This window comes from Pempheris klunzingeri, chromosome 13, assembly GCF_042242105.1.
Source record: "Pempheris klunzingeri isolate RE-2024b chromosome 13, fPemKlu1.hap1, whole genome shotgun sequence".
Classification (NCBI taxonomy): Eukaryota; Metazoa; Chordata; class Actinopteri; order Acropomatiformes; family Pempheridae; genus Pempheris; species Pempheris klunzingeri.
In genome coordinates this window covers 4337677-4363681 of record NC_092024.1, presented here as the reverse complement: position 1 = coordinate 4363681, position 26005 = coordinate 4337677, and the positions used below count along the sequence as shown (strand labels likewise).

Genomic DNA, 26005 nt, shown 5'->3' with positions numbered 1-26005 from the left:
AGATGAAAACATTGATTGATGAGCATGAAGTTCTTTATATCTATAGCGCTCTCATGTCTGTACACTACATATGAAGCTACAGCTTAGCTCAACATAAAGAATAGAAATGAGAAAACAGCTAGCCTGACCGTCTGGCAGTAATCTGATCCACCTACTGTACCAGTGCCTGGAAAACTCACTGATGGACGCGTTTCATTTCATTTGTTTCATCCATTCAAAAACTTAAATGTAAAAATGTCAATTGTTGGCTTTGATCATTTTTTGGGACTGGTTGATAATAAGAAAAATATTGAATATCAAAAGCATTATCCTCTAATAGATGTTAAAACACGAATACCACATTTATCAAAAACGGAGTATTTCAATTTCATACTATAGTTTATGGTGTGAACTATAAACAAACACTTGAATGCAGGGTTGGGTTATACTGATACTGTCAGTATGGCCCACCTCTGATGTGAGGAAAAGTTCCTCCCTGACTGCAATTCATAGAAGTCATTAGGTATTTTATTACAACACTTGGCGTTATATTTGATGCCGGACCAGAGGAATCATGCAGTATGGTGAGCGAGGATTTCACACACTGAATCCTCCCTTACCCTTCCTTAAAGCTGAGCCACTGACCCGCCTAAAAGAGTTTCATGGCTTTCATTGAGTCATGATGAATTTTAGTGTCTCACTATGGTCTGAACGTGTTATTATCTGGAGAAAAAAAAACAAATATCCTTGGTTTTCTTTTTTCTTTTTTGGAAAAAATGGAATATTTACGGTACCGGCACAAACTATATCAGCAGCTTAAATCAAAATATGTCTTTGTAAGCCTTTAGTTCATATTTCTGTCAATACTGATGTTAGGGTCGGCGTGTTTCAGGAGGAGATGTAGCGATACTGCAGTGAGGGGTTAACAGGGAGTCTCTATAACTGGACAGAGGATGCCAGAGTACAAAAGAAGAAGGGGGAGAGAAAAAAAGGTCAGGAGGAGTGAAGGAAGGAGGGGAAAGTCTCTATATCTCTATATCTACCAGGGAAAAATGTTGAATGCACAAAGCAAATGAACAGGAGAGAAGAGGGTATGATTACTACTAAGATGATAATATTCAATCAGAACCATGGTAATAATAATAAATAGAATATTAATTAAGAATATTAATAATCATTATCATCAGGATTAATAATAATAATAATCATAATAATAATAATATTACAGAATAAATCTCATATTTTATATATTTTTTTCACATTTTTTTTCTCCATTGAAATACAGTGATCTCCTCAGAGCAGACCAATGAGGATTCAGCCTCCGCTGGCTCCGATTGGCTGTTGCATATGACATCACAGCTAATGGCGACCAGGTAGACATGCATCACTTCCTGCCCCCGCCCATTTCCTGTCCAGACAGGAAGTCCCGGCACTGCCATGGTAATCGGTAGCGAGTGACATTGAAGTCTGTGGAGAAAATATTTTGGTTACAGTTGAATGTGTTTCTTGTGCATCATGTGAAATATTGGATATATTTTCAAACTTCATTTTGAAGAACATAGATGAGAATGTAACGTGCCTGCATCATAGCCGTCCAATGACCATGACATCCACAACTTCTCCCTTATGCAGTTCCACATACTGCTCTGTTTTAGGAGGTAACATCAGCAGACCGTTGGCGCTACGCATTGACATTAGCCTGCTGGATACCTGGTTGCCTGGAGAAAGAGGAACAGTGAGTGAGTGGGGGGGGGGGGGGTTAGTGCAGTGTTAACTCTCTAAAGAAACTATAGTGATCTTAAAAGTGCTATACTGTGCTGCAATTAGTCCAATCAAAACAGAGAGCTTTTTTAAACACCCCACCTATTTTAAGGTGGGTTTTATGTACTTTTACATAGCTGTGGTTAAGCCTCATCTCAGAAGGCTAGACATCTAATGTTTCATTTCAATTAATTTTTCTGTGGCGGGCGGACTAAAGCTGTGGCGGTGGACAGATGGCTCTTTGTGAAGGAAATACTGGTGTGTCTGTGCAGTGGGTGTGTACGTGTGTTTACCTGTGCTTTGTGCCCAGGGCAGTGGCTCCTGGTGATGCCAGGTGAGAATACAGCGGTGGTACTCTGGTCTGGGATCCAGCTTCACGTCACAGGAAAGCTGAAATCCGTGCATACAAAACGTTACTGACACGTTAAAAGTAGATTTTAGGTTGCACACATTTATCTTGGTACATTGCTTCACACTTAAAAGCAACAATTGAAAATTTGAGAAAAACAATTATTCCCCTCTTGCTAAAAAAAAAATGTGTATGTGTGTGTTTTTTTTTTTACCCTAGCTTTAATAATTGTTGGTCTAGGGTCCAGAATGCCTTGCATCTTCCTTAGAGCAGGAATCACAAACAGGTTACATGTCACCACTGCAGACACTGGGTTACCTAGAAAACAACACAACACTGGGTTACTAGGGCAACGTCACAGTGGATATCTATCACCATCTATATCACTATCTATCTGCACAGTTAGATCACTGGTACATCATTTATACAATCAATATTATTGCACACACAATGCGGCGTGTACTGTATGTATGCACTATAGTCTACGTCTTGTGCTGTCTCCATTGGCAGTTTTTATTCCTGTGTGTGTGTGTTAGCTGCTGGTATCTCTTTACATCAGTGTGACAGACACATACCTCTACATGTACTACATGTTTTACTATAATTTTATCTTGATGGTATATTCACAGCTAACACAGGTGACCTTGTACTACACACCAAAAGAAAAATGTCTCCTGGACAGTAATGTTACTTATCAGATCAGAACTGGCAGATTGGGTCAATTTGAATTTTGAACCATCAAAGCAATGTCATGTGTGCAACACATTTGAGGAAGCAAAATCAATCAGATCTCAGTGAAGGAGGTGTAAGTATACAAGCTAAGGACTACGGCAGACATTGCTAATACAAAGGTGGTAAAATCCCTTAATGCTGACATAAAATGTAACCTAAACCCAAATATTTCTAGCAAAAGTTGAAATGTCACAGGTTTTGCCATTTGCCACAGCAGCATCTAATGTCTGTTATTCCAGTAATAGTTAGAGTGTTAAAATAGCTTGCTATAGAGGAGCAGGATATACTGCTAACAGTTCAGAGTTCAAGCACACCAGAAATTTAAAAACTGGTCACAGGCTGTTGAGTTTTAACCACCATTAAATGAAATGAACTGAAATATTAAAAATACTTTTTATACAAAAGTATGAGAGATGAGTTCTGGATAAGCGCGTGGTGACGGAGGAGACTGCGGGTCAAGGGGTGAGGTCTTTACGAAAGCTGACTAGAACAGGAACTAGGACAAGTGGCTGGGAAATCCAGAATGAGCATGAAAATAGAGAGTTTCCAGGTACAGGACTACAGACGTTTGGGACCATCAGTCAATTTATGCAGAGTTACATGGAGGTCAGGACTTTATAGACTTATGGATGCTACAATGGCAATTTGAGTAAGGATTTGTGAGGTTAGAGGACTTCTAGGGGTCATTTAAGGTTGGAGGGTAGGACCAGCCTTCTAAAGGCAGAGTGAGAAGGGATCGGTAGGGTTCAGTCATTTGTGGCTTGAAATTAAGACGTACTTTTAATAATGCAGATGGTACGACTTAAGTTGTAGGTTTAAAGGTCCCATATTATGCAAAATGCACTTTTTTAATGTCTTTTCAAAATAAATGTGCTTCCCCGGAGCTCCCACAGACTGCCAAACTATCAGAAAAAGGAATTGTTTGTTTCTCCTGCTCCATTTTTCCGTAAATGTGTGTGTGCCGTTTAGATTTCACTCCCTTTCTGACGTCATGAGGCGATCTGTTGATCACGTGACCTGCTCAAGCCCTCCGGCAGGCCGATTATCCCCACCCACTGAAAACCTCCTGAATCCACCTCGCTGTCCTCCACTAGTTTGTCCCTCACTAACACCAGCTCCCCGTAACACGGTGTGGATGTGGAAGGCGAGCGCAGCAGCAGATTGTTCGGAGCGTTCAGACAGAGGCTGACAACAGCTGCAGCAGCCACATCCAATATGAGGAAAATAAAGTGCTTTTCAACATCACACCATGTAAATTAATTCTAGTAGGACCTCCAAGTATTGGTGTAAACTTGAAAATGAGCAGAATATAGGACCTTTAAGTGGTTATTTAACTTCCTCTGCTACAAAGAGGGATTTTATGCAGCCGAGGCATATCTTTAAAGACCATTTGGGGCTCAGGGTTGGAAATGAATACTTCACATTGGCATCGCCATTAATTACCTTTGATCACTTATTTTGTGTTTCACCACACAGCACAGATGTCACTGGGAGACACACGCTGTCACATTAACTGACTCAGGAAAGCAATTTGGAATTCCTGGACTATACATTTTAGCTGCCTGACACTATTACAGTGATAACAGCTGTACTGTGTCAGAGGCCTTACAAAAAGTATGTGTATGCAGAGTCTGTAAGCTGGCTTTCATTGGTTTGTCCCTCATCTTCACTGTAATACACGTGACATATGCGTTACATCGTTTTAGCCCTAATATCTAGTACTCTTTGGGGTAAAAAGGTAATTTAGAAGAAATCAGGACATCGTCTTCCAAGCTAGATGAAAGGTGTCCGTGTAGTCAGGTCGTTTATGGGTAATTGTCAGCTCAGTTTCAGGACCTACTTCCTCTAGGTGCAGGGGTTATTGGTTGTCTGGCCTCGGTCTCACTCGGGGCTACGGCCTCCAGCAAGGAGGGCTCAGTCTCTCTGAAGCTGAAGTTTCCTTTAATAACAATACATACAGAGTGCTAGAGTGGAGCAAAGACCAGCACACTCCAAATCACAAGGGCCCAGACTGAGGCCACAGAATACACTATAGGGTAGGATTCTTTTATATAACCATGACAACATTACTAACATCTTGGACAACAGCAGAACTGCAAAACAGTTTGAACAGCACAACAGTAAAGGGGCTGCTGTTAATCAAAGAGAGACTCTACAGGGGCTTTTAATCCAATATTTCATGCAGATATTCAATATCTTACATTTCGTCAGATTGTAGGACAACACTGCAAACTGAGCGCTAAATGGTACGACAGTTCTGCCCATTTCTAACTTGAATTCTATCTTTTCATTATTCGTTTCATTGTATCTACTGTATCAGTTGGTCCTTACAAAAAAGACTACGTCAGCTGCTTCACTGTAGAGCAGAGGTATTAAAACCGTGAGGTGTGGAGGGAGAGGCATGAGGCAAAGACAGTGCGTTTGGTGAAAGGGACGTGTCCATTCGGGGTTTCTGAGATCCGAACAATGAGAACTGAATTGTTATGCACCATTGTTGTGTAGACGTGATTTTTGCTGCCTGAAACAAAAGTAAAACAAAACGTAAAACAGTTACCTGAAGCACAGCTTTACTTGGACTGACGCAAGTGACTTACTGCAGCTTCAGACTGTGATTAGCAAATAAGCCCCAACTATCAACAGCATGCGGCCCACAAAACTTTGGCATAACTTAGAGATTAAGCATGGTGAGTGCCAAGCGAGCATGTAAATCAGCGGGTCTGGAGGCTGAACAGAAACTGATTGGCTTTTGAGAAGAGTGGAAAAATTCAGCAAGATGAACCTGAAGGCAACACAGCGCAGCTTTGCCTCAAACACATACACATACAAATGTAGTGGAGCCCCACACCACTGGAAACATTCATGTAGACATTCATACGGTACATTCAAAGGCAAAACATATAGCAAAAATGGGAACGGTGTAGTGTTAGCAGTGGACAGGATGTAGGTCTGAATTTATTTGTCTGCTGGAAGTTGATCCAGAGATGCAGGGTCAAGGGCAAAGTGGAGTTGCATCAGTCACCTGTGTGTTTCGGAGTTTTCTCTGTCAATGTTAATTTAGTAAATAAATCAAGGAAATAAGGACCAAACAAAGTGAAGTGTAATTTTTCTGTTTTGTTTTTCCTGTTCACCCACTCTCTTGTACACTGTTCCAGTTTTTAAAATTAAACTATTCCTAGCTTCATCTGGGTGTCACCGACCCAAAGCCTGGTATTATGAAAGAAATGATGCCTGAACCAAGACATACATAACGATACTAGCAAAGAAAAAAGAAAAAAAAAATGACATCTTGAGTGCTACCCTGTGTCCTCGAGTGATTATCCAGCGTCACTGCTGTTCTGGTGCCAAAGTGAAGTTTACATACAGCAAATGGGATTCAGAGCATAGGTTCAATTAACTTAGTGGATGTTGAGCTGGATAAATACCAAACAGCAGTGGTGTGTTCCTGGAATGGGACAACAAGAAGATACACACATACTGACACGCAAACAACACACGCCTCCTTCCTTCAGAGATAAATATGTTACCTGGAAGAGCAAAAATGAGTTTCCGAGCCCCATCAATGTCAACTGTGGCGAAGGTAGTAGGAAGACTGAGGAACAGAAACACACAGGTCATTGTTTTTCCTTACCAGAGGCAGGGGTAGTGTTAGTTAGAGTCACCAGCAACAACAGCTGCAGCAGTAGTAGTAGTAACACAATTAGCAGTAATAATATTATCGGCATAAGTTGTAGTAGAAGCAGCAGTAACAGTGACCACAGTAGTCTTAGCAGTTATTAAAGTGGTACAAGCAGTAGTAAAAACAGAAATAGGAAAGCAGTAGTAGCAGAAGTAGTATTGGTACTTAAATAGTGACAATAATAAATATAAAGACAAAAAGCAGTAGCAGTACTAAGAGACAGCAGCAGCAGTGGGAGCAGTAAAAGCAGAAGCAAAACCGGCAGTAGCAGTAGACAGAGTAGTAGAGAAGCAGCAGAAGTAGTACTGACAGCAGCAGCACAAGCAGCAGTAGTATCGATAACATGAAGAGTGAATGATGTCATCTGATGTCTAACCAAGAAAAAGGAGTTTGGGCATAAAATCATGTTTTCCCCATTTTAGAATACGCCCTAACCAACTCCACCCCCTTTGCCCCGTCTCACCCTGGCTTCATAAAGACTCGTCCAAAGTGGATCTGAGCATGAAGGTCAATATCCAGCACCTGCTTCAGGTAGTCCTGATAAGACACACAGTCACAGACAGATAGAGAACAATGATGCTGTGAGACGATGCTGCTTTCAAGTGTTGTTCCATTGGAAAAAAAAACTGTCGGCAAACAAATATATTCTGAAAAAGGTTGATGAAAATGATATTATATCATATTACATTAACACATAAATATCTACTAGTGAATTCAGTGAATTCTTTAGTTAGTCTGAGGAGCTGGATCATAGGTGAGAGGTTACCTTCTCTCCCATGGACACACCCCCTGAGGTGATGATGACATCGGCGCGACTGATTCCCTCATGTAGAGCTGACAGCAAGTCATCAGGGCTGCAAACAAACAAGCATGACACACGGAACTTAGTTTACTACTCAGCTACTCCGCCTGTGGAAACAGCTGTACAATGTCCTCTGTGGCGGCGGAGGGGCGGCGTCAAGTTCGAGAAAATACTCCTAATGATGTCGCCGTGATCAGGGTGTTAAGAGTTGTCTTGAAAAAAACTTCATATTATTGATGGAAAGCTTGTGTTACATTTTTGGAGATGTGAGAGTGAGTTTAAAAAGATGCGGGCGTTTACCAGGCAAGGAGGTCCTGAAAAAAAGACACAACCAAGTGGCATTATGGGAAGTTTTTCTGGAGCTTACCTCTAAAAGACTAAAAGTCAGGATATGTTCGGCCTCTGCTGGTAAGACTTTGCCGCGAACTTGAATGAATGAGAACAAGTTCAGAATGTATCGCTATAACCAGGATGATGAATGATTATTGTAGGCTATAGAAGGTTTTTGCCACTCCCATAGTATAGCCCATCAATGTCACGCCTCCAGCTGCAAAGTGCTGCAGCTAGGATTTTAGCTACAGAAGCGTAGAGACCATATTACCCCAGTTTAAGCACATCTGCAATGGCCGGCAGTAAGATTTAGAATTGATTTAGAGGTTTTACTTTATGGCCAGAACGCAGCCTTAGATCCTCAGGCATGGCTCTTTAGGTTGTTCCAAGGTCCTGGCTAAAGACCAGAGGTGACTGTGCTTTCTCTAATAAAGGTGCCTATGCTTTGGAATGACCCGCCTGAGGGCATTAGGCTAGTTAAATCAGTTTCAACTTTTAAATCCTTTCTAAAAAACACCACTTTTACAAATAGGCTTTTATGTTCATGCTACATATTATGTAGTTATGTGCAGAGTTTGTATTCTAACCATACATTTCCTTGATCTGTGAAGAAAAGCTCCGATGGTAAAACTTGTGTTACTTTGTGTCACTAAACAACATGTCAGCAGGGTGGAGCAATTTTTTTTTTTTACAAAAAGCTCAAATGGTCCTACTTGTCTCCAACAATGCCCAGGTTGATGGTGGGATATCCGTGTTCTTGGATGGTGGACAACAGAGTGGAGCGGTTGGAGTCTCTGATTTTCCCTGGGTGGAGGTCATCCTCTGGATTCAACAGCTAGTCGCACACACACACACACACACACACACACACACACAGAGGAACTCAGCTGACATCTTGATTCAGTAGGAAAACCAGAGCTCCAAATGCAAAGATCAACAGAAAGTAATGTGTGTATGTACCTCGTTTCCAGTAGACATGACAGCCACCACAGGGAACTTGTGCACGCTGACCTCAGTTACTCCCACTGTAGCCAGCAGACCGATCTCTGACGGTCCCATATGTGTTCCTTTAGCCAAAACACACTCCCCTCGTCTGATGTCATGACCTATTGGCCTGTGCGGACACGCGACATGTTACAATCATAATCGTCTTTCTAATGCAGCTTTTATAACAAATAGGTTTCCACGTAGATCCCCCAGCATATTGTCAGATCAGAATTACTTTAATAATCCCCAGGGGGAGATTGCTTTTTGTTACACACAGCTCCAAAAGAATAAGAATACACTTCAAACACAAAGTAAAATATAAATATATAAAAGTATGACTAAAAAAGAAGATGTATTAAAAATTATTACAAATTATTACACAGAGGTAAATTACTGCACCAGGTGAGTCCAGAGTCTTATAATAATAATAACAATAATATTGTTATTAATTGTGATGTATGTGTTACCTGATGTCCTGTCCGGGCCGGGCCTGGACCATTATCCTCACCTCCAGCTCCTCTGTGCCCTGAAATAAGCCAGAGCGTCAACAATACAAGACATGCTAACAACACACATGCTGTCCACACACAGGGATGAATAATGCCACCACTGAACCTACTTGCATGCGCAAACATTTCATCTAGACAGTGTTCTAGGTAGGCGACAACCATACACGTGCACTTACATCCTCAGACTCCCGTAGAAGCTCTGTATCTTCTACTTGGACCACAGCATCAGCTCCACAGGGAATCGGAGCCCCAGTCGTCACCCTCATCACTTGGCCTGGCATCACTGTATGGGTGGGCTGCACGCACGCACACACACACACACACACACATATAAATCCATGGTTGAAAGTAACGTTGGTAGTAGCGTCACTACCAACACAAATAGCAGGAGCAGTAGTTTTTTTCTTTTATGTGGTCAGAGTTGTGTTGTAGGACATGGGCTGTACTAGTAATAGTAGAAATACTGAGTCCCTATGCTTATGGCCATACGTGTGTGTCGTGTTTTATTCTTGAATTGCATTGGAACGCATGCAGTGTATATGATAAAGATTTATTAATTAGATCACTTTGTTGCAAAGGGAAACTGGTGACATAAAACACATCATTCATGGTGCTGTGTGCTCACGTCATGCTGCTCTGCAGTAACCAGACAATGTGATTTCCTGGAGAAGCTCTCATTGTTACGGAGCCATCAGTCAGAGAGCATCTGTCCATCCAAACCTTACTTCTTTGTGCTGGTCATTGTGCTTACATATTACTAGTAGCAGCATTAGAATGATCAATAGGAAAGTTGCTACATGTGAAGGTGGTATATTACTGATGTAGTGGTAGGTCTAAAGTTGACTAGCAAGTTATAATGAGCATAATGATGCTGTTAGTAGAAGTGCTAGTAGCTGTACTGCACAGTAACACCTATCTTACTGGTTCATGCTATTCAAGACACCAACATAGACTCCACAACAGTGTGTTAGAGCTGACCTGCTGTCCAGCCTGCGACTCTCCCATGATGAAGCGATCTCCTGGGCCATCAGCAGCTACGTGTCAATGATAATGATGTTAATCAAGTTAATTATGGAAATTAGACCATGACTAATGATTTTTAAGATTAAAGTGGTAACCAACAGGACAGTGTAAAAACGTGAATAAAATTTGGATTTTAAAAAAAGGAGACATATCAAGCTCATATTCCCCCTCCCGAAAAAGCCCAGTCTGCTCTGATTGGTCAGCTCTCACAGCCATGAGCAGGCACCGGCCACCAACCTACACATCAGCTCTGTCATCTCCAGAGCACAAGCTCCACTCCGAATGGGAACCGCAAAAGCCGAGAAACATGCTAGGGACTTCAGTTTTGCCGTGTTTCATACTGTTTACTTGGCAGGTTAGTCTGTTGAATGAAGTCGGGTCATGGACAGCCAATATCAACCCAACCTAGAGCTCGGACCATTTACAGTCCTGATTTAAGAAAGCAGTCCCCAGTAAAATAATGACACACACACACACACACAACATGTGTCGTGTTTTGTAGTTGCTGTGAGGACATCTCCGTCACAGGTTCCTCCAAAATAAAGTACGGAGGGCATGAAGACTGTGTGGGTTTTTGCAGCCACAGCACAGTTTGCGTGCTTTGCTTTGTACCTCCGACATCTTATTACCAGAGCTAGCGTTAGCCACACAGCGATGGTGGCGAGTGAGGTGGATTCAGGTTTTCAGGAGGTGGGACTGCCAGTCTGCTGAGGGGCTGAAGGAGGCCACACGTTCAACAGATCCCTGAGAGTGACGTCACAAGAAGAGCCAAAGCTACATGTTGTGTTTTCACATGAATTTACAAAACCGTGGAGCAGGAGCAAAATGATGAAGATGGTCTTTTATCGTCATTTAAGCGCCTCTTAACACATTGAAACACAACTGGGGCGTATATCTAAAGAGTCCATCTTTAAAAAGTCCATTTTGTCCATGTCCCCTCTAATTCAGTCAATGTCAGCAAGTAAACAGACATAAATGTATAAAAGCATTTTAATGGACCCTGTTTTCCATTTGTGTCGCCGACATGATGTTTACCTGATGTTGAATAGTAACACATAGCGTTAGTGGTCTCACCTCGTACAGCATAGCCATCTTTAACGGATGCAGGGAATGGAGGGAGGTTGTCTTTGGCATAGATGTCCTGAGCAAGCACTCGACCCAAACCGTCTAAATAAATTAGGCCAAGTCAGTTCAGTTTAGTGCAAACCATATTTTAACAACAACCGCTGCAATCGTACCAATTACATGCAGTGATAATTACAGTGTGTGGATATCTCTTGAGAGCCAAACATACACACACACACACACACACACACACACTTAAGACTCACCTCTGTAGTTAATGACTTCAATTCCCAAAATAGGCGTCATCTCTAGAACAGTGATGAAGGCTTTGTCCATTGATGTCAATGGGAAAGGAGACATGCGATGACGACGTGCCACTTTACTGATGTCAACCGCACTGTGGCCTGCATACAAACACACAGATACACACACACACACACACACACACACACACAATTAAAGCACATATGTCTGAGTAAATGGCGACTGTGCTACGACAAACAATACCATAACGTTTTTAAATACCATAAAAGCTTCAAGGCAGGTTCTATGATTACAAACTCCAGTCCTCATTATGTAGCAAGCACACATACGTACACACACACACACACACACACAGGCAGAGAACTTACTGGCTCTCAGAATGTTCTCATTACTGCCACACCGTGACTGAACCTGCAGAGACAGACAGATATTCTAGATTTGGTCACTGTTTAATGTAAATGTATGGAAGGAATGATTTAAATACCTCTCCTTCATAACAGGGCAGTCTGGCATCATCATTTTGACAAACCCATTAATAATGTCTCATACACAGATTATGGAAACAAACAACATGAATTCTTGCTGTGATGTTGAAAACCAGCACACCAGCAGCTCTGAGTCTAATTCCCTGATTGCACAATACAACACAGGACTGTTAGAAACTACAACAGGAATCAGCACGATTTATTAGTGAGTTCTGTTCTTTAAATCAGATATTAGAAAGCAGCCAGCAGTGGTGGAAAGTAACTAAATACATTTACTCACGTACTATTTTGACATACTTGTTTTTCACGCGAGTATTCCCATTGTCTGCTACTTTATATTTCTACTCCATGAAAAATCTGTGATTTTTACTCATATATATGAGAATTTTGTACTTTTACTCCAAATTCAAATGTATCTAAAGTGTTTTCATCTCTGTTGTTTTGCTACTTTTACTTGAGTAAAAGATCCGAGTGCTTCTTCCACCACTGTCAGCCGGTGTGTGGTCCATCCCTTCTATGGAAGTTCCTCTCACAGCGTTATCAAAACAGTTTGTAAAACCTGTGATGACATTTTACTTTCTCCATATATATATCATACTTGTCCAATTCATCGTTCATCAATGTTTTTTCTTCGATTTCTTCTGTTCTGCAAGGTGTAGCATCTTTTTCCGAAGCGGCCCCTTTGTCTTGACTTAAATGTAAAAACTGCCAGTAATCAAATAATGGCCGTGTCCACTGCGTACAAATAAAGGGCGGTAGACAATAAAGGCCATTTAAAAAGGCCAACTAAAAACACGGTTATTATCAGCATAGTAAATCTAAGTACATTTCCACAGCACTAATGTCATACTCTCCACTCTGCAGCTCTGAATTTCTCTCTACTGTTTTGATCACTGTTAAGTAATCTTTCATAAAACTCAACACTTGGAATTCTGCATGTTTCAAATTAAAAGCCTACAAAGTTAAGGGAGAGGAGGCTCACACACAGAATTTTGCCATCCCCCATAAATGTAATGATGAAATGCTTTGACCAACAAGGTCTTCTTCAGGCAAAGATCAATATGGGGACTGTTTTTTCCCCCCTTTCTCTTGATTGATATTGTACACAGCTTGTGTGTGTGTGTGTGTGTGTGTGTGTGTGTGTGTGTGTGTGTGTGTGTGTGTGTGTGTGTGTGTGTGTGTGTGTGTGTGTGTGTGTGTGTGTGTGTGTGTGTTCTGTCTTCAAATTAAAAATCAATTAGGAAAGGGAGGGATTATGCATTCTGAGCTGTTAGAAAGCTTTTAACGTGGAACATCTGTGCAGGAAGTGTTGACTTTCGTTCATTCTGGCTTAACAGTGATGGAAAAATAACACTGAATGATAATGTCTAATTTCTCTTACAGGAGACTTACAGCGTGGCGAGTAAGAGCTGTTGTCGTATACAGTACTTACATAACAGGATAAAAAGGCCTGAAAAGCTGGTTATATAAATAAAGGCTTGACTCTCTTTGCAGTTAAACATAACTGTTAAGATGATTCCAGCACAATTTGAGTTTTTTGCTATTTTTTTTCCTGTTGTCAACCTCTTGGCATTAATTGGGACACTTCTACGTGAAAGCACTACAACTGAAGATATTTCTCACGGTCTCATTCAATCCCATTCAGTTCCAAACAGCACACAAGTCCCAAGACCTTTAGCTTGAGGGTCATCCATCACTGTGAGCGAGAGGCAGACAGTCACGTTTGAGGATGTAATTCACCAATCGGAGTGCCAAATTTAGACAGGATTGGGAGTCACATTTAATATAGCCATCCATAATAATTCCACCTTTTAGGAAGTGATCTCAGTAGTTGCATTGTGACCAAACAGACCTCAAAATTATCTCAATGAAAGCTTGTTTTAATCACTTTTTCACCGGAAGTTTGATACGTGATGAAAACATCAGGAAAAAATAACCAACAGCAACAAAAAAAAAAAAAAGGTTGGAAAATAAGCAAAAACTCCAATCATGCAGGAACTGTCCTTTTTTTTTTTATTTCAGAGCTGCTAGGACAGTTTTCCACTACTATCAGCAGTAGTGTTACATATACTCTTAGCAAAGCATATACAATGAATCTTGCAAAGGGTGTACAAGAATCTTTAAACGTCATGCAAGTGCCACTAGTTGTTTTTGTAGCAATTGTTAATAGTTGAGTGCAATTTTAATCTTGAGCGATTCTTATTTCTTTGGGCTAATTTTTGTGTGTGTGAGAGTGTATGAAAGTTTGTGTGTACCTTGGGTGTTGGGCATGAGGCGGTGGACAGGCGGGAAGTTGCCTGTGTTGCCCGCGGTGACTCGGAGGGGGTGGAGCTTAAAGAGGCTGAATCTCGAGGAAGAACCTGAACGCCTCGAGAAATGATAGAGTCCGGGATCTACACGCACACACACACACGCACACACACACACACACACACACACACACAAACACACTTAATGCTAGTTAATTTCAGTAGTTGAGACTACACGAATTCCACCTCTAATCTGGTGAACTATTACTTCTAAATATAACTAATAACAATATAACTAATAGCTAAATATAACAATTCGGGGAGCGCTACATTTTTCCTAACTTTCATGGTGAACGTTCACCACAAGTTACGAGAACATAGACACCAAAATCATCTATGTTTCCTCAGAAGATCACTGGCCTGATGCTTCAGCGAACACTACGGGACAACTGATCTGATCGAACGCTTTCTTTCAAGGAGTTCATTAATAGATTTCACTGTAGCCTTCATTATTCACATGAGGAAGAAAAATGAGAGATTTAAACCTCTGTGATCACATGAGAGGTAATAAAAAGTCCCAAGTGAACAGAGCTTAAATGATGGGCTACCTATCTGCAGCCACTTTTAACTGATTACCATATCGCACTGGATCTAATCTGAAACCAATGGGCGCCTGGGAGGGAGAAAAACATTCCGAAAATAAATCGTTGACGGTTTGGCAAATTGTCAGCAGTAATGTAAACCTTCCTTCGTGAAAGAAATATTAACACAGTCTAACTTTCTAACTGATTTACACAGGTTTGTCTACAGTGGCACTGCATCAGTGTCTGCCACTGGTCAACAGGGAGAAACTGAAAATCAGTGTGATCAGTCAAAAACGTACCAGAGAAATATGGATGCTTTTAGTGTCTATGCTCTCATCACCGATTGCCAAAGGTGACCACAAAAAGATAGACTGTATTTGTTCAGTTACTCTTACGGTACATTAAAGCTTTGTTCCCCGGGATGTTTTGCTGTAAAGTAAATAGCCATCACACCTACAAACTGCTGCTTTCAACCATCAGCATCACCCTAGACATACTACAGGCCCCGTTCCTTACACATGGTTTAACTAATCTGGGCTTCGCATCATGTTAGTCTCCTAAAATGATCGTAGTAAATCTAATCCAGCTACCTGGATTCTTCAAAAGCAGCTGGAGGATTCTTTTGTTTTTCTTGGATGATAGTGCACTGAAACATTTAAAAAGGTATTTGTCCCCTTTTTATGAAAATTGAATTGTTGTAATTACATCAAATGATCTTAATTTCTCAATGACTTAGTGCCTTCATCTAAAATAATGCAAAGAGTTTTCATTACATCAACATTTCTATAGTGCTGACTGGAAAAACAACAGAACTGTTGTCCATGTGTGAAGAACAGGGCCCAGCAGTGTGTGACTGACAGACATGACCAAGGACGGGAGAGGAGGGGTGTGTGTGAGTGTCTCACCTGCTGGTCATGGGTACAGGAGCAAGTGAAATGAGTGGGAGGGGCGGGGGTGTTGCCGGGCAGGTAGGGACCCCCCTTAGCCATGACCACAGCATGGCTCGTCTGATGGGACACACACACACACACACACACACACACACACATGCATGCAGGCACACAAAACGCACAGAGACAGACACATGTGCCCATAGACGGACAGTTGAATGACATGAAATGGAGTGTGTCAATCTGGTTAATGAATGAAATCACAATTAGTTCACATTTTAATATACTATTTGCTACAAGGTTCACCTCTAAATCCATCCATTGTCAGTACCGCTTATCCTTAAGGAGCCCATCCTGGCTGACAAGAGGTGGGGGGGTCCACCCTGGACTGGTCACCAGTCAATCACAGGGCCACCACTTCTAAATATTAACCAACATTTGGATCCTAATGATTTCTACAAGTTCTGTTCTATGTGGCTTTAAAATGTAATACACTTTCTAAATTTGAAGGTGGCTTGTGTGGGGAAGACCACATCCACACCTGTGTTGACAGGCCATCTGTAGGGTAATACTTTATCTTGATAACGACATCTGAACACGGGCCTTTGCATTTACACCTGCGCCCTGTTGCTCCGGCTAAAAGTAGGTTTAATCATTAGTTTGAGTGGAGCATCAACACTGCTGAATTGTAACTAGTTAGTACAATTACTACTGATTGTTTTTCTCTTGTTCAAAAAAAAATTATGTTTACGTTCAATGTTCCTCACCAAAACTAATTGTGTGTATCTCTGAGGTCTAACAAATGGATCTGAATGCATTTCCTTCCTCATGAAACACTCAAAGCCGATTTATTAATCAACTCTTTGAAATCCTGTATTGTTTACACCGTATTGGAACAAGGTAACATTTGAACTTACAACTAGCTGGTGCAACAGCCCTCTGGTATTAGTAAGCGTTCACACTATCGTGGTTCTTCCCACTTTGTGATCTGACTGTGTTCTTAAGGAAGTGGTCACACTGGGGGGGACTGCAGCTCTCCTGACTAAGATGTGATCCAATGCTGTTCCAATCACAATGAGTTCTGCGTGGATTCACGACTGCATTAACACAGTTTTCCTATAAGATTTTCGAGACACAGATGTTAATACTGGCTGTAAACGGGCTCTCGTGTTTGGACCTGGAGTCCTGCAGCAGCCTACAGTATTTGAGGCACTTTTCTAGAGTACAGTAGCCTGCTGCTGCAATGACCCAATTTCCCCACAGGGATCATTAAAGTTTCATCTATCAAGTCCCCACTGGAAGCAGCCGCTCTGGTCACGGTGTGTCCTGTCAACTGGTTACCTTGGCAGCGATAGCGGCTGCGGTGATGTGGGAGGAGCCATGCTGGTGATGGTGGTGGTTGTGGACATGCCGACCTCTCCTCCGGTCCTCTTCCTCGTCCTCCTCTTCCTCGCACTGGGTGCCGCGCTCCATGGTGTGTGTGTCAGTGTGTGTGTTGGCGTGTGTGTTGGCCAGAAGAGGGGAGGGGGAGGGCAGCTCCTCCAGGGCGGCGTGTGTGGACTTCACCCTGACTGTGGCTTCGCGCAGCAGGTCGATGGCATGGGGCAGAGCGGGCAGGATGAACTGAAAACACTCCTGGAGAGAACAACACAACGCACAAGTTAAACTGTAAAGAACTTTTAAAACAGCAGCCAATGGCACTAAATCAACAGTGACGGTAAGTTTGGAACTGGTCAATAATAAATGCCTGTTCCACTAGTCAGTAACAAATATGTCACCTTCTTTTGCCCTGTATTTGCAGCACCCAGTTCTGAAACAAGAAGGTGGTAAGATGCATTGTTTCATCAAGTCATTCAAGTCATTGAATTAAGTTTATATCTAACTGGAATCACATGAGAATTACACGAGTGCATTTTTCCATATTAATATAAAAGTTGAAATCTTAAAGTTGATGATACCAAAGTAGTTTTTGTGACATGTAATCATGTCCTGATTTCTCGCAGTAGCAGAATTGTTATAGTTCCATACTTTCCTGTACCTGTTATTATTAATGTATACTGTAGATACTTAAAGCTGAATTCTGTCTTCACACCGTAAACCCTGCATTTACACACGGACAGTTTGAATGGCGGATGTGTAATCTAGCAGACACACAGCAGCTTTAGCTTCCACATTTCGAGTTGTGTTTGTGTCCACTTGACAAATGGAAGACATTATATTACAAACCTTACTGTGCAAAAGTCTCAGGCAGGTGTGAAGAAATGCTGTAAAGCAAGAACGCTTTCAAAAATAGAAAATCTAATCGGTTTTCTGTTTTTTTTTTAAGTTGATTCACAAAATGCAAAGTGAGCGAACAGAAGATAAATCTAAATCAGATCAGTATTTGGTGGGACCACCCTTTGCCTTACACTTGCACAAAGTCAGGGATTTTGCAGGATCATAGTCAGGTGTATGATTGAGCAATTATAGCAAACAGGTGCTAATGATCATCAGTTTCATATGTAATCACAGTAAACACAGTCATTAACTGTGGAAGTGATGGTGTGGCCCCCACAGAGCCCTGATCTCAACATCATCCAGTCTGTCTGGGATCACATGAAGAGACAGAAGGATCTGAGGCAGCCGACGGATGTTGTTAGAGATGTTGTTAGTTCTCCAAGATGTTTGGAACGACCTGCCTGTCAAGTTCCTCTGAAGAACTGATGCTGTTCTGAAGGCAAAGGGTGGTCCCACCAAATACTGATCTGATTTAGATTTCTCTTCTGTTCGCTCACTTTGCATTTTGTAAATTGATAAAAAAATAAATAAACAATTACATTTCATATCTTTGAAAGCATTTCCTCATACTTGCTTTAAACTTTTGCACAGTACTGTATTTCAGCTCTTTGTCAAACTTGGAGCTTTCCCACTAAAAAAAAAAACAAAAACTGCCTGCTGCTGCTGGAAATGAGGCTGTTGAAAGTAGTTAGAGTGAAACAAAACAGAAACATGTCATGCTGTAAAATAAGCAACAGAAAAACACCTAATCACTCTGTAGAATTGAGCCAAATTGAAGAGATGGGTGAAAATGTTGTTGCTAATGGTAATAATGATCAGTGCAGTTTTAATCATCACAAGGGAGCAGCTAACTACGTGTGATGTAAGACGCGTTGCTTGTTGTGACAAATGCATAGAAAACTGTTATTCGTCTCTGCAGTTCACCTCAGAACTATGGACTTTATTATTAGGCCATCGTTTTGCTTTCCTGGCTTGCAAACCTGCTTGAATCCACGCTTTCAGCAACAGCAGTCGACTGTTAAAACAAGATATGATGAACTCACTGTAAACTACCTGCTCGGCACCAAACAAACAACCGGAGCTAAAGAGGACAGCGAGTTTCGGACGAACACTCGTCATGTGTCCAGCAGCACAACTTGAAATGAATGCTAACGTTGCTCTGTGTCTGCTTGTTGTGTAAAGAAGCTGCTTTCTAAGTTTTATAAAGGTTTCACTATCCACCAAGTGGCATTAATAAATAATAGTTTTAATTCAAAACAACAACATTAATTCTTCTGAATAGTAAATGTTCCATCCGTTTAAAAAGCACCTCTGTACTATTTTCTGTCAGCAGCAAAGGGCTGCAGAACAGCTACACTGCCACACTGTGGTTAAGATACATCACATCCATTTTTTTTCCCTAAAAGAGCAACAATATATTCAGAATCTAAAGGTGGTTCGAAGCAAAGGTTTTCCAAGTGCCGAGTGCATCTTTAGTTTGACTTTCAAGTCCTTAACCAGTCATTATGCATTCTTCGCCAAGTTAAATCTTATTTAAAATCATAGCGAACAGAATAGTAATGTATGTCAGTAATGTATTGTCAAAAAAATGCAACAGATTTGTGACTCAATAAAGTGACTCTTTGCAGAGCTAGAGATTCTCACAATAACTAGACACAGGTACATAACACAAGTAAGGGTGAACGTCAGTCTAGTATCATCAGTAAGCACAGTTGAGTTGAATCAAAGAATCCTACCTGAGAGCCCTTCTTGCTCCCTGGCAGGTTGATGATTAGAGTTTTACCACGAATACCACAGACGGGCCTGGAGACAAGGCAGTAGAGAACAGATTAAAGCAAGAGAGGATAACGTGCGCACTAATCTGGTTAGAATAAAGCAGATTAGCAGATTAGTGCTGTATCTCCAGCATGTCAAACAGTGAACGGAGTAGTGAAAATATCAAGTCTTCACCTGGACAGCATGCCCAGAGGTGTAACATTGAGTGATCCCATCAGCATGGCCAGAGCCATACCCGGAGCCTCTCGCTCTATCACCTCTCTGGTGGCCTACAACACCAACAGCAGGGCTCAGTTAGGACATTTCAAGCGCTTCCTTTTGGTTTGGATTCAGGATCAATTTCTCAGAGCAATTTTTCTGGATTAATTTTCAGACAGGGTTTGCAAGTTCAGTAATATAAATGTCTTGTTGTTATCAAAGTTATAATTATTATTTATTATTCATTTATCTATCTATCCTCTTTAAATGTTTAAGTTGTGCAGTCAGTATCTCTGTGCGACTGTACCTCAGGTGTAACATCTCGTGGTGCAAAGCCAGTTCCTCCAGTGGTGAGAATGAGATTGAGCTCTAGTTCATCACACCACTCCAGAAGAGTCTCCTGCACATGTAAACACACACATAAAAGTTGACAACTACAGGATGGATCCTCTTTACGATGAATACTATGGGCCCCAACTAGAACCTGCAATGGATGAACAATTTCCTTCAAAGAAACTCCTGCGTTCAAACTCCAGTGGAGACAAACATCTGCGCTGCTCAAATGTCCAACAATCCCTAGCAGCTCTAAGGTGCTGCATTTCCCCACAGGGGTCAACACAGGATCATGTTCTCACTGCATCGCTTGTAAGCCGGACGAGCAGAGATTCAGGAGGTACGTAAGGAAAAATTTACCACCGCTTTCATTCAGAGTTGTGGCACCATAGCTGGAATTCCAGTTATCAAGTGTGTCCTCCTCTACGGCAGATTAAAACGTTTCGGACAGCCAGTGAGAGCGTGCGTCTCATAGACTTGGAGCGGTTTGACTGCTAGTGAACTCAAAGCGAAGCTACGTACCTTGATTTCATCGATCTCATCTGGAACGATCTTGTAGGCTGCTATGACTCCTCCCAGCCTGCAGGAGGTGACAAACACACAGTAAGTGTAATGTGAGTAAAAGTGAACGTGTGTGGTGTGTAAGTCAGTGTGTGTGTGTGTGTGTGTGTGTGTACACTCACAGTGAGGGATCGTGGACCAGGTCCTTCAGGTTGACTCCACTCCTGTCCTCAGCCAAGTTCCTGAAACAGCTGTCACTGACTGAAGAGGAGAGAAGTTGAGCTTACAGAGAAGAACACCTCTGACAGGATGAACATGATGCAGCTGCAGTGATTACAGATTTAAAGTAAAACTGATCACCGATACGCTGGCTGTCTTCATAAAGAGTAAGAACCTCGGTTGACACTAATCAGTCGTTTCAATGGCAGTTCAGACATGTCCACTTAATTAATGATTTCAGTGTTATTACCCAGAATCTTAATTGAGGGTTTTTGCATCTCAGTGTCTAATTACCGTTTCCCAGGTGCAGAATGCAATTTTGTCAGTCTTCCAAAGGAAATTGGAGAGTACCACGTTCAAAAAGGAAACGGCACCTGGACGATATTGTTCCTTTACAGCCTCCTAACGGTGGATCTCTGTTCATTCTGGTTTACATTAAAACATTTTATGAATTGCTTTACTGCCTAGATCCACGTCACACAACATTTGTAGACTGACCCTGCGATTTGAAAAGCCTGCCCAGTGTCCCCAGCTTGAATGTTTCAATGTCTGAAAGATTTCTTGTCTGACATTTTTGGGAATAATGCTTATTTGCTCTTACGCCCAGAGTTAGATCAGAAGAATAATACCACAGTTATGCCGGTTAGCTTATCTTAGCACAAAGACCGGCTACTGGCTGGAGCCTACGAGTACTTAAATGTATCATTTTTCCCCCCATTTAAATCATTATTAAAATGAAATCTTGAAAAACTATCCTACATTTTGCTGACCATAGCTTAAGTCCAAGTGCCTGAGCTTTCTTCTCACCAGAAAACCAAGGAGGTCTGAGATTTAAACACATAACTGCAACTATTTGCCGCCTGTCATTACAGTCCTCTAACAGATCAATGGAACAACACTTATGTTGAAACCTTGGCACACAGTGTTCAAGGGCACAAATATTTGGTCATCATCCTGCCTACCAACTTTGGAATTTAGGACAGGTGAAAGGTCACGTGTTCTCCAGAGCAACTCCCCCCCCCCCCCATTTACAGATGAAACTACAGACAATAAAAAGTCTCAATAGTTTTATATGATAATCTTATTTAATGTGGGAGCTAGGCAGACTGAACGCAGTTAGATCACAGTGTTTGTAGTGCTTTGTAGTTACATACATAATTTTCGAATCATTCTCAAGTACTACAGCATAAACATATTAAAAAGTAACTCATCAAACTCCTCAAGAAGGTCGAAGAGTTTATTTTCAGCTTCCCAAGGGACATTGGGAGTTACCACTGGCTTTGGAGCGATAGCAGCAACATTTGATTGAATCCAGCCCAGTTTGAACCCTCACACAGACAACTGCTGGAAGAATACAGTCAATGTGACCGCTGGGCAGTGCTTGTGAACTGAGGAATCCACATAAACCTTCAACATTTTCTCATTTAGGCTGCTCTTTGAACTTCTATTATGAGAGTGATTTTAATACTTATAGCCATGTTTGACCACCAAAAAACAAAAAAAATCACATTCAGACCCCAAACCTACCCATACATAATACTGGAGACAGATTTGGCTGTATGTGTAATAGTGGAGATTCAGTAATGAGGTTTCATGTCTTCTACCAAAGTAGAACTTTTTGTTTGTGTCTGATGGTACACACTCAACTGATGAGCCAATTGTAGAATCAACAGATAAGGTGAGATCCTAAACGGTGTGACTTGGCACAGTGCGCTTCTTTGATAGATTGAAGCCAACCAAGCTCGACTCCTTCCTCTACAAAACTCAGCTTACAAATGTCTCATTTAGAAGACATTTTGAGGTACATAACAAGCAAACACTTAAGTAAGGATCCCTTGGATCTGACCAGTTATTGTGATCAGGTGACGCACACACTTAAGTTGTCGGTGCTCTCTGGAGGAGACACTGTGTGATGGAGACACTGTTTCTAGATAACAGTATTTCTTTACTGCTATAGCTTGTTAATTATTGGCCAGCGTAAACGCCGTCACCCATGTATCTGTGATGGCCAATTAATTGGTGGGGCTCTATGTCCTACATTTTAATTGCAGATTTAGTAGATGACCCAGCATCAGCACTCCATCCTCAACTAGTGGCAATTTCTTTGCTGTTCTACCACAACAATTTCCATGAAAAGACCAAAACCAGCAGTGTGTTAGTCTGTCTGTCATTTAGTATGATCTACATCTTCTCTAATCTGTCTACGGCTCTCAGAGCTCAGCCCCAGCCCCAGTTTTTTTGCCTCACAGAACAACATTACATTTTAGGATACAAGCCCATTTTTCAGGGGGAAATTTGTCTAAGCTTTGAACCCTAATAAAACACAACACTGTTCTGAAGGTATTTCCACAATCTCCTTCTAACCATCCAGATAATAAAAAATTATTTGCTCTGCTACACATGAAGAATATGTTGTAAACCACGTACCCAAGCTGCGACCCTTACTTCCTACAGCAGACTAAGACGACAACCACAACACCTCCTTGTTCAATTTGTACTACATGAACCAAAGTGAAAACAGTTTGATGTTAGATTTCTCTTCTCTGTTATATTCTCAAACAAATGCATTTAATATTACAGTCCTGGCTACAGTGATGGGGGAGCGGGACGGCAACTTGGGTAACAGGATGAAAACTCCTCATTATGCAGCATATTACTTTTTTTTTTTCTAAGGTTGAGGGGTATTTATTTCTCAGAAAAACATTATACTCAGCTGACTCAAATGAAGCCTAGTTGTACTACATGACGCTAACCAAACCTGATCTGCCCCCCCCCCATCCCTGAAGATGTTGGCTCGGTCTGAGGAAACACTGCATTTGTTGGGAGACTGTACCTTTGCTAGAATTCACAGCGTGCAGCTTTAACCGAGCTAGTGAACATCTTCTAATAAAATACTGTGATCAAATCTCACAATCAGCCAATCAGACACTTCTTCCATCAAGATCATCTTTTCTTTTCCCTCCATGTGTGTGTAACTTGGAGCATGCCTCAAGCCAAATGTCCTACGTCCAACACTTGACCCTTACTCTTGTGTAAAAGAAGCTGCACTCCGGCACCTGGATGGGCTGGGAACGTGTCTTAGCATGTGACAGGAGGTTGTGGCTGTCAGCTGGACAGACGGCAGGGTTAACCTAGCTGCTCCTAGCTAACATGCTACTTCATCAAAACCACGGCAGACTTCCCCGCTAGCTGCTGCTGCTGCTTGCTGCTTGCTGCCTCGCATCCTCTTAGCATTATTCTCACGTCCCCCTGCCTTGGAGAGGAGGCAGCAGGGCTACGTGAGCCCGGCGGCTGTCACAGGACTCCACACTGGTCCCAGTCCTCCCCCTGCACTGCTCGGAGGCGAACATCAGCTGAGCTAACCGGGGAAGCCGCTAAAACAACCCGCACAACCACAATTCGTGCCGCTTTGCCGCTGCGCTCTGCCTCCTAACGAGCTTTTAATAGCGACCAAACGCACGATTCATCGTTAATAAACGTCCATTTGTGGGTTCGATGCAGCCACGAGCACCGAGCCCGAGCGGGGTGACATGTCATGAGAGCCGTAACGATGTCAATGAAAAGCACCATCAACAGCGGCCAACATATCGGATCTGCAAAGGGACATGAATAATGCAGCTGATGTAGGGCTCGGTGAAGCTACATTGCTAGAAAATATAACGTCCCCCCCCCCCCCCCCCGCGTGAAGGTGGCAACATGCAGCACAGCAGGATCGGAAGAACGGTGGTTCCGCTTTCAAAATAAAAGCGCCAACTTTGGTTAAAAACTCGCTGTAGCACATGCTCGCCGTGGAGTCGACCCCTAATTTTGAAAGTCTTTGCTGGCCGCTCGCTTCCCCACCGTCTCCCTTGACACCGATTAAAATATCTCGTTAGCTATTTGGTTCTGAATATGACAGCCCGTTTTTCCACACATATACTGACGCGTCTGTGTCCAATGTCAACGCACAATTGCAAATTACGTCGTTTCAAAGCAAATTCCACATCTGTCCGACCTGTCAAAAAAGCAGGCAGCTAACGTTAGAGCAATGACAGCCAATGGAACCGGCTAGCTTAGCACACTGACTAACGATAGCTAGCTCGGGCAGCGAAGACAGCTCGTATCGTGACACCGACCCGCACAAGCAACCGACGGTAAAACGCCACACAGGTGCACCGGAGACGAGCGTTTCCTCGCATTTCCCCGACCGGTCCCCCCTTACCCGTCAGAATCCCCACTCGGGTCTGATGGTCGTGGTTGGTGAGCACCATTCCGTCCGCCGCCATGTTTACAACCTCTGTCTGCACCGTGCCGGCACACACACACAGAAACAGTGTGGTGGTGTGCGGGCTGCTGCTGCTGCTGCACCTCTGGAGGACGACTGTGTGTGTGTGTGTGAGAGTGTGTGTGTGAGAGTGTGTGTGTGAGTGTGTGAGCGCGCCTGTCCTTCGGTATAAATGTCCTCCAACTAATAAGTGAAGAAATGGAGCAAACACACCAAAAACACTGGCAGAGCCCGAGGCATCAGGTCAAACACTCCGTGACAGCAACATATAAGAGTTAATCATCAATCGATCACCAGACTGTGCTCCATTTTGTCACTTTATTTCACTAGATCTCTGGTAGGAGGATACGTTTCCTTTGGTTTGGTCCATTTATATATAATCTACATAGATATTCACACACACCAGAGCTCCATGACCACCTGGGTAAAGTTGCAACTGGGCCCATGTTCACTTTGTAGCCTACTAATGAGTTTCTCTACGTTTGATTCATTGCAAATTAATTGTGATGATGAAGCAGCACAATAAAAACTGAAATGACCGTTTCTCCAGGGTTATCCTCTTAAGACCCGAGCTCTTGTTTGATATGCATTTTTTTATTTCTCCTTGCTATTTGGGCTTATTGGACCCTGATAAGTATAAGACCTAAGCATCATCTTTTTACATGGTGTAGTTTTAGAGAAAAATTATGTCACCTTTGTGCAAAACTCTTTATTTCCACCCTGAACATAGCAGTTTTTTTTTCCTGACTGCT

At 42.2% G+C, this 26005-nt stretch overlaps 1 protein-coding gene across 1 annotated transcript; it reads right to left on the bottom strand.

Moving 5' to 3' along the window:
* Positions 1 to 1209: 1209 nt before the first annotated feature.
* On the bottom strand, positions 1210 to 25293 carry gphna (gephyrin a). The gene is made up of 24 exons (XM_070842063.1): positions 25191 to 25293; positions 20953 to 21031; positions 20792 to 20849; positions 20244 to 20336; positions 19913 to 20007; positions 19699 to 19765; positions 17027 to 17320; positions 15701 to 15802; positions 14218 to 14355; positions 11846 to 11888; positions 11480 to 11617; positions 11223 to 11315; positions 10104 to 10159; positions 9302 to 9421; positions 9084 to 9142; positions 8590 to 8743; positions 8343 to 8464; positions 7264 to 7351; positions 6961 to 7034; positions 6346 to 6410; positions 2304 to 2407; positions 2034 to 2130; positions 1559 to 1697; positions 1210 to 1446 (listed from the first exon to the last, which is right to left on the bottom strand). Exons 1-23 carry the CDS (start codon positions 25252 to 25254, stop codon positions 1564 to 1566), a joined length of 2337 nt encoding a protein of 778 aa, XP_070698164.1. The 5' UTR covers positions 25255 to 25293; the 3' UTR covers positions 1210 to 1446; positions 1559 to 1563.
* Between the last annotated feature and the right edge of the window lie 712 nt (positions 25294 to 26005).